Source organism: Crocodylus porosus, unplaced genomic scaffold, assembly GCF_001723895.1.
Source record: "Crocodylus porosus isolate Cpor-Errol unplaced genomic scaffold, CroPor_comp1, whole genome shotgun sequence".
Lineage (NCBI taxonomy): Eukaryota > Metazoa > Chordata > Crocodylia > Crocodylidae > Crocodylus > Crocodylus porosus.
The window spans coordinates 185,719,830-185,729,465 of NW_017728906.1; the positions used below are offsets into that span (position 1 = coordinate 185,719,830).

The 9,636-nt window shown below is 44.4% G+C and overlaps 1 protein-coding gene and 1 long non-coding RNA gene across 3 annotated transcripts in view; one reads left to right on the plus strand and one right to left on the minus strand.

Moving 5' to 3' along the window:
* The window catches only part of DEUP1 (deuterosome assembly protein 1), a 28,102-nt gene extending 19,639 nt beyond the window's left edge, over positions 1 to 8,463 (minus strand). Inside the window, exon 1 of the mRNA XM_019530344.1 lies at positions 7,365 to 8,463. Coding sequence (XP_019385889.1) covers positions 7,365 to 7,663 — 299 coding nt within the window. The 5' untranslated portion in view covers positions 7,664 to 8,463. The remainder of the gene's footprint in view (positions 1 to 7,364) is intronic.
* The window catches only part of LOC109306780, an 89,838-nt gene extending 80,926 nt beyond the window's left edge, over positions 1 to 8,912 (plus strand). For both annotated transcript variants that reach the window (XR_002100106.1, XR_002100107.1), the window contains exon 4: positions 8,830 to 8,912. This is a non-coding gene — a long non-coding RNA (uncharacterized LOC109306780). The remainder of the gene's footprint in view (positions 1 to 8,829) is intronic.
* Positions 8,913 to 9,636: the final 724 nt, after the last annotated feature.

Here is a 9,636-nt window from a genome sequence, read left to right on the forward strand (position 1 = left end):
GATATTTTAGCCCAACAGTGTAGTAGCTAGGGCACTTGCCAAGGAGAGGGATACTTAGATTCTATGCCTTCCTCACCCAGATGGTGGTTTAAATTTCTTCCTCTCCTCTCCCCTGGCTTTCACACAGGTATACGTGTAGAGTGATTATTTCATCCCGTAGCAAAACCAAATCCAAAATTGTGCATAAGAGCCACAAACTGTATTTACACATCCATGTATGTGCCATTTAAGCACAGAAAGCAAAATATGATTTAGCCTAAAGAGTACAGTAGAAATTCTAGAGTATTTTGGTCTGTAAAAACAAGAAAAAGATGGGCAACCTTCAAACATCCAGAAGTAGGCTATCTAGAATTCTCATAATGTAAAATCAGGGCTGTCCAATTGGTAGTCCATGACCTTCATGTGGCCTACTAGGGATTAAGTTGCAGCCCCCAGGCTCCTACCCAGCTGCCACTTCCCCCATCACTGCAGCTATAACGACAGCCGGAGACTCCAAGCTCCCTCTCCTGCTTCCAGCTGCTGCTTCCTACCCCTGCCCCGACCCAGGGAGCAGTGTGACAAAGCAAGGGGACTGAGAAAGGGTCTGGGCTGTGTGTTGGGGGGCAGATGGGAGATTGTGCCTGCATGGGGTAACAGTAAAAATGCAGTGGTGGGGAAGGGGTGTGCCCGAGGGTTTGGGCTGCAGTGGGAGGTAGGGAATCACATCCATGCAGTGTAGTGGCGGTGGTGGGGTAGATAGTGCAGCAGTTGTGGGGGTATGTGGAACAGCCTGAGGGGTTGAGGAGAAATGTCTGTGCAGCCCAGGGGCTTAGAAGTCGGAAAGCCCCGATTTTAAATCATGAGATAATAGTGCTGGAAACGGATCTAAAGAAATCATCTAGTACAATCCCCTGAACTGATGCAGAATCAAATAGACCTAACCTAGCCCTGACATTTGCCTTACCTGTTCTTAAAGACCTCCAGTAAAGGATATCTCACAACATGCTTATGCAGTCTGTTACATGACTTCATCAGCCTAACAATTAAGTGTTTTTTTCTAATATCCAATCTAAATATTCTTTGTTGCAAATCAAACTGCTTTCTTTTTGCTCTCCCTTCACGGGCAGTGGAGAAAAAATGATCACTATCATCTATAAAACAGCTGTTTACATATTTTCAGAATGGTATCCTCAGCCCTCTTTGCTAGACTAAACTAAACTTTTCTTTCAACCTTCCCCAACTGGTCCTGTTTTCTAAATCTCTTATCTTTATTGTTGCTCTACTCTGGGGTATCTCCAGTATTTTTCTTGTGTGTGGTACCCAGCAGAGAACTCATTCTACTCTACTCCACATGTACAACTATTTCCCATTGCTTATATATGACACTTCCATTAATAGATCTTAGCCTTTTTTACAACAGTATACAGTTGTGATCCATTACAAGCCCCAGATACTTTCCTGCCATATCACTACCTAGCCACTTATCTGCCATTTTGTATTTGTGCATATGATTTCTATTTCCCTAGTATAGCACTTTAAACACATCTCCATTGAATTTTATCATTGATTTTAAACATCTTTCCCTTATCAGTATCAATTTTTGAAATCTGATGCAGTCATCAAATTATTGCCCTTTGGCAACAATCCCTCTCAGCTTTATCACGTGAAAATTTTTATAGGTGTACTTTCTGTTTCGTCTTTCAGGTTCTTAAGAAAAAGTGGATAGAACCAAGCTCAACACCCCGCTCCACCTGCAGGAACTCCCTGGGAGTGACTTCTCATTTGACAGTGAACCATTGATAATTACTTGTTGAGAGCAATTTTTCAACCAGCTGTGCACACACCTCATCATGATAAGGTTCATGGTGATTATTTCTGGACTACATTTTCTTGCTTTTTTTATGAATATTTCTCCCGAGACGGTGTCAAAAGTCTTACTAAGTTAAGACATGTGATATCTACTAATTCCCTTTTCACTAGCCCAGTCACCCTGTCAAAGAAGAAAATTAGATACATTTGTCAACAACAGATCATGTCAAAACCAATGTTGTATATTTTATTATCTTACTGTCTCCTAGGTATTCTATAATTTGTGCACCCTTTAATATACTACAACTATTATATTATTTTAAATACTTTTGGATCTTCATCATAGTAAAAATTAATAAAATAAAATGGAGAAGCATATGAAATCTAATCACATTTTACAGTGTCAGGTTACATTTGTATTTAAAACATTTATGATTTTAATTAATCCTATTATTAGTTGGATTCCAAGTTTTCTCAGGCTGTTTTTAAGATGCTGTGCTCACCATAGACTTCTAAGGAGTATCACTTTGTTTCCAGTGCTATTACAAGCATCAGAATAGACCAGGGGTGGGTCAAATGTGGCCCAGGGGCTGGATGCGGCCCGCCAGGCCATTCTATCCAGCCTGTGGGGCCCCTAAAGAAATTTAGAAAATGAATATTTATCTGCCTTGTGCTCCTGTTATGTGGCCCTCGATGGCTTGCCAAAACTCAGTAAGTGGCCCTCTGCCCAAAATAATCGCCTGCCCCTGGAATATACCTGGCCGTGTACCCATGAGTGGAAATGTGCATTTCCTCAGGGACAGATAGCAGCAGCACATATTTGTGCTGCTGCTAGTTGTCCCTGGGCACACCCATACACTGGCATGTAATGTAGCAAATGTAGTACTGGCATGTAATGTACCCCCTGGGTGGGGTAGGGGAGGCTGGGGCCTGCACCTGGGCTGGCCCCAGCAGCCTTACCTGGGATCCTAGGGGCCTCCCAGAGCTGCAGTGACAGTGATCCAGCTGCTTGGAGCCTGGCTAGCAGCCAGAGCATGGCTCTGGCCAGCCAGGCTCTGGTTTCTGGCAGTGCCTGCTGCAGCCATGTGAGCCACCCCCGCTTTTTTTTTTGCATGGTTTTTTTTAGATACGAGGATTTCTGTATCAGATTAATGCGTATGTGACTGCCGGGTTTCGATTCCTTGCTCTCGGGTGGTTCTAGTTCTGTAGGTAGATGACACCCTCCTCTTGAGATCACTTCGGTATCGGAGCAGTTCTCTCTCGCCCAAGTCCCCGACCCTGTTCTCTCCTGCCATGACTTGATGTTCTTCAGTGTCAAGGTCAGTTCGTGGTACACTCTGTGGCCCAGGATCCCTCGGCGGTCACATCACGGGGCTCCACCACCCCTGCACCTTGGCCTCACGCTACCTTTAGTGTGTTCTTCTTCCACGGGTCCAGGTCCTCAGCTGTAGAGTAATATTCCCCACCTGGCCTGCCCCAATTGTGGTGCTCATCAGTAAGCTTGGCCCATGTTCCCCCTGGCCTCCTCCCTGTTTGACCCTGGACGGTGTCTCCGCACAGATTCTGGCCTCACCAAGACACCATCAACCCCCTTTCTATTGGGATGCTACCTTAGCTCTCCCTCTCCAGCCAGGGACATCCCATACAACAAAACAAACCTAAAACCCACTACTCAGCCCCTTGACATGCTGAGTCTCCTATCTGGACCTCACCGGTCCTTCTGGGCTGTCGTTGGCCCCAGCGTCCCTAATGCCTCCACCGTTTCATTGCACCGTGGCTTGGCGGCGATACCTGCCCCGGCTGCACCCTCTCAGGGCTCTCCAGGGGTTTCTCCGCCTTTGTGTGGCTGAGTCTATGCAGCATCACTCCGGCACTCCACTTGTGGGCCACGCTGTCATCTGGCTTGTGCTCCATTGTGCCCTCCCATGGCTGTGCTTCCTGCTCCTTCCCCATCCTGAGCAGCCTCCCGCTATGTGGTCTGTCTTCGCCCCTTCGGAGCCTCTTCTATCTCTTCAGCCGTCACAGTCGCCGCCTCTCTCACTGGTGGAGCTGGTGACTGCTTTTCCCTGGGGCTATCCGCCCCTTCCGCGGCCGCAGCTGCTGCTTTTAACTTCGCCGGCTGCCATCTCTCTATAACGTCACCGGCTGGGCATATCTGTACAAAAAGGCGGCTGACGTGCCGCGCGGGTCCTTTCTTCGGCGTCGCATGCTCGTCGTCAGGTTCTGCCAGTAAGTCCAGTGTACTATTTGGCTCCCTGGGACAGCATACTATATGCATTTTGCAGAGCTTCAAAAGGCTTTGAGGTGCCGCAAACCACATGTTTCCATTCATCAGGACACAGCTACCATGTTTCTATAGAATTCCTGCTCTCTGGGAAAGAGCTATTATACTATTACGATTTCCCATTTCTAAAATACAGTTACACTACATTGCATCTGTAGAAGACTCTCTTTCAGAAAAAATATAAGAAATTACAAAAAATGTTTCAGGTAAAATTTACTTGCATATTTATATTGTAGAATAAATATAGAAGTAATTTAGCAACTCAGATACTTCCCAGTCTGTGTCTCTAATCAGCAGTATATGAGTAAAAAGCTAGTAAAATATAGTACAGAATATAAAAAGCATCTTGGAATAGCTTTCTAAATGTTTGGAAAGACAGGGAACAGGGTAAGATATTTTCAGATAGGAGCAAGTTGTTAGTCTGACCTTCATTTTATTGGTAAAAATAGCTATTTTTCAGTTTAAGACTTATAAGTGAATTTAGTATTTTATATTCAGATGGTGCATTATTCTGCAAACCACTTAGTGAAGTAATGTATATTGACATATGAATCATCTAGCATACTAAGAAAGTCTTTCTTTAGAATCTTTTGAAAAAGCTCAGTTAGTTAATGTAAGAGTATTGTTTATCCCTATGGACTTCAAGATGAAATACACTTTTTAATTAAAAATAGTCAATGGCAACTAAAGACGTTAAGAGCAAATCAAGGTAAAACCAAGCTAAACTTCAAACTAGTTCATAGACATTCATTTCAGAGGGTATTGGATTAAATCCAGGCACACATTCGAAGAAAAAGCTACAGCTGTAACAGGCAGTTCTGGTGGCCAGGGTGGTGGCAGCAGCTGGGCTGATGGTGGTGCCTGCGGTAGCAGCTGGGCTGGGAGCAGTGGCTGCTGTAATTCTTGTGCCCCTTCAAAAACAGCACCTGAGGCTAGAGCCTCTGTCACCCACTCTTATGCTGCTGGAAAAAAGCTATCAACAAAAAACCCTTTTCAGATGCAGGGAAAACAAAGGACAGATGAATGTATGATGCTGCTACATACTCTGATGAGAAATGTAACTGAGAGTGACAGAGAAGAGTGAATAATATGTATATTCAAATTTGAACCTGCTCTCGTAGGTAGAGGTTAGGTTAGATATCCAAGCCAGTTCTCCCTGAAAAAACCAAGCAAGAGACAGTGGTTCCTCCCTGGTCCTTTTAGTCAGTTGTCCAGTTTTTGGGGCAGTCATCTGATTGCTGAAAGATCTGTTTCACAAATCTCTTCTTTCCCTCATTTAGATCAGGGACTTGACTCCATATGTCCTTCATCCCACAAAATTGCCCTAACAAGGTAATCTTTTGCAGAAGCTTTTCCACAGCATATAATTATCAAATATCAGTGTGTGTATCTATCAGCTATAGAGACATATGCTTCTGTAACCCAGTGGTTAGAATACTCACCTAAGATTTGTCAGAGTTATGTTCAAATCCCTGTTCTAGTTCATATTAAATTATTTTTACAAAGTAGAATAGTGAAATCAACGGGAGTTAAGTGCCTAAATACCTTTAAAGATACGGGCAAACTGCATAGTTACTGAACTTTTAATGTTTAAAAGACTTCAAGGTTATATACAAGTTTGTTTCGAATTGTAGGGCTACTTACACAATTTATGCATTTCTCTCCTACTTGTCAATCCATCAAGGTGAGGTATATACTGGCACTATTTTAACAAACCATTTTAGAACTCGCTTAACACATAACATGGGAGTAATCCTACTGACTTAAATTTGAGCATATAGGTAAAAGAGACAATAGGAGCTCTCCATCTGATTCCTCCAGGGCCCCTAGGAGTACCATAAGGATTACAATCATCATCATTCCTTTTAAAACCTGCAAAATTCTTTAATCCAGCTCAAAAACATAATATGCTTCTATGCTTCTAGTTAGAAGTAACTAGACTCAGCAAGGACATCTGCCTAATTAGCTCTGCAGTAAAGCGTCACTGTCTACACGTGTGGAGCTATTAGGCCAGAGTAAACTAAGTAACTGTGCTGTAGTATAGTTCTCCCGGATATAAGTACTGTCTTATGCTGGAATTATTTACTCAGCCACAACACACGTGTAGACAGTGACTGGGGCTGGCTGGGGCATGAGGGTGCTACAGTATCGGGGCTGCCTGAGCCTGGCTATGGCCAAGAAGCAAGCTGCCGGTGGGTCAAGTGGCCCCTGAGCTGCGGAGAGCCCTGGTGCTTCCCTCTGCAGTGGTGGCACCCCTTGTGGCCACCTGGGCAGCCTGCTAGCGAGCTGGGTGCTGCCCCAGCTTGGAGGCAGCACCCGGCCCAATCCAACTCTTCCCCAAATTTGAGCTGGGGCGGCACCCAGACTGCTAGCAGCCTGTCTGGATGGCCCTGGGGGGTGCTGCTACCATGGAGGGAAGGACTGGGGTCTCCCATAGTCAGGGACCACTCGGACCACTGGCAGCTTGCCCTTTGGCCACAGGAGAGGTGGGGAGGCTCCATTGAAGAAAAAAAAAAAAAAAAGGGATCAGGCCCCTCGCTGCTTCTGCCTTCAGCAGGCTCCTACAGCTGACAGGACATCTGGGGCTGCCTGGGAACAGGCTGGCTTGCCCCTCGGGCAGTTCGGGAAGGAGGCAGGAGGGTAGCTGAGTTTGATGGTGGCTGGAGAAGGTGGTGGGGATAGTGCACAGGGCGTGGGGCTGCCCAGGCAGGCTAGTAGCTGGCTGGGTGCTGTCCTACCTCATAGGCATCTGTTCCAATGCTTCCTCAAGCCCATCCAGGCTTCCAGGGCCTCAGGCACCATCCCCATCACTTCCTTTGGCCAGTGTGACACCATTAAGCCATACAAAGTGGTGTTTTCATCATGTGTACATGGTGATAGCATCACGTGTACAAGAGCCCAGAGATTTCAAATAGGAATTTACAGTTTTCAAAACATTCTGACCTGTTGTGATCTGTGTTCTTTGCAACAGAATTGCTCTATTACACAGCCAAAAAGCCAGTGTAAACAAAAAGCTAGTGTTTTCTGTGGGGTGCCTTGATAATAATAGTTAAATTAATAGGAATATATATGAAATAAAATTATTTTTAAAAGTACTGAAAACATAAAAAATTAATAGTAAAGTTAATAGGAATATATATATGGGAATTCGGTGTTGTTCTATGTCTGCTGAGCTCTTTGAGAGTTTTAAGTGGATAGAAGCTGAGTAAGGAAATTTGGGTTTGGCCTCTTTGTAAAACATCTTAAAACATTTACAGAAAGATTAATTTGGCTGTGGGACCCTAACTTTTACCTCTCTTCCTTTTCTTCCATTTGGGCTTGGTTGGTACACTCTGTTTCTTCATATGTATCCAACCTAGGCAGTAATGATGTTTCAGTATCATTCTGTAATTTAACAATTTTACTTTGTAACCTTTCATTCTCACTTTCCAGCTGGTGAACAGAAGCTGTGTAATTCTCATTTTCTTTGTTAGGTAAATCTATATTCTGTGGAAGGAAATAAAAGTAATCATTGATTGGGTATTTTTTCATAGTAACAAAAATTAACTTTTTAATAAGCAAACACAAACCAATATTGTTTGCTAAATACATAGTTACTATCTGTAGTCATAAAGCACTTATAAAAATGATACACCAACAGAATTTGCCTTTAGAAACAGTTCTATTTAAATGGGATAGAGGGGATAATAGTCTTTGTAACAATAAAAATCAAACACGAATTTCTCAAAAAAATCATATATCCAAGGTAGTAATGTTTTTTCAGTGTGTCTGAATTAGTAGCATTACAAAATTTATGACAAAAAAGCAACTATTAGCTCCCAAAGCTGTAATTGATTTAGTTATATTTCTCCTTCAAGTAATGATTCGACTAAAGTATAACAAGAGAAAATGCACACACTCATTTTCACACTTCTACACTATGTACAACAGCAATGTTGGTCTCAAGGGCAAAATATTTAAAATGCTGTCAAACTACTCATAAAAAAGAATTTTTGGATAATTTTTTAAAAGATATTGCTTATAAACAAACAGGTTTCCCTGGAATACAAAAAGATGCAGTGGGGAAAAATGGTAAGTGAATATAGGGAAGGACATGCAATTTTAACTCCACCCAAAGAAGTAACTTTGTAAGAGTGCTGTTACAAAATCTGTAAAATGACTTTACTGGCAGTGTTCGAGCTCATTTATTCCATCACCCAGAGGTATAACCATGGGGAAACCTCCCCCCAAAATCCTGTTAGATTCTTGGGATTAAGTTAAGATGGCTCAGGTCAAGACCAAAATCTGCAGTGCTATATATTTCTGAACATAAACAATGGCATACCGAGTCAGATCACAAGTCCATCTAGCCCAGTATCCAGTGGGCATGTCTATACATGCCCCTGACTGTGCAGCTGTTACTGTGCAATTATTTAGTACTTACTAAATGCTAAAGCAAGTACTAAATGACTAAGCAGTAACAGCTGTTACTGCACAGTTCTGGCAGCATACGGGTCATTTCCAACCCTACTGCGCAGTAGCTCTTTGCTACTGCACAGTAGCATCAGCATCACGTTTCATGCCTGCTGATGCTATGTTGTTGTAGTGTAAAAGGCCAGTTGATGCTTTGTAGTGTAGAAGGCCAGCTGACGACATAACAGCTCGTGTGGACACACCCAGTCTGCATGTCACACTGGCACAGAACAAATGCTTACTAGAAGAGTATTTGTGCATGGCCTATCCAGACTGATCTGTTCCACTTCCCTCTTTCATTACAGTTTTCAGCATCTTCATTTTCTATCAACTCCACAGATGCTGAAGAAGCTCTGCACCAAAGAAGAGGTACTCACAAGAAGAGGTGCTCAACCTGGGCTCGGGTAGTACCTGGATGGAAGACCTCCTGGTAATCCTGGGTGCCATAAAAAAAAATCTTTTTCTTCCATCCTGAGGGGGACTGAGGGGGTAATCTGCCGCCCTGACCCCTTAGCCCAGGAAGTCTGCTGCTTCCTGGGGGCCTGCATCCAGGATATTACGGAGAGGATCCCCAAGTTCCTCCAGCCCACAGACCACTATCCCATACTCCTTATTCATTTGGGCACCAATGACATGGCTCAGAGTGCTCCCAGCCGGGTCATGAGGCACTACAGGGATTTGGGAACAGGGCTAAAGAGTCTGGGGGCACAGGTGGTGTTCTCATCGATCCTCCCAGTCTCGAGGTATGGGCTGAGGAGGGAGAGGAGGATCCACGTAGTCAGCCAAAGACTGTGGCGCTGGTGTCATCAGGAAGGCTTTGGCGTCCATGACCACAGCCCACTTTTTGGCAAGAGAGGCAGTGAGCTGCTGGGAAGAGATCATCTCCACCTCTCTCTGCTGGGGAGGAGGCTCTTCTCAGCCAGACTGGCTGACCTGCTCCACTGGGCTTTAAACTAAGCCCACTGGAGGGCAGGGGGACTACTGCCACTGCTGGCCTGGTAGGCAACCCTTGCAAAGCCAGCAGGCCAAGGCACTTAAGGGAGCTCACCCCTGCCCCAGCCCTGGCACAATCTGTGGGCAAGGCAAGAGCCCCCAAGGGGACACTTGTCTGC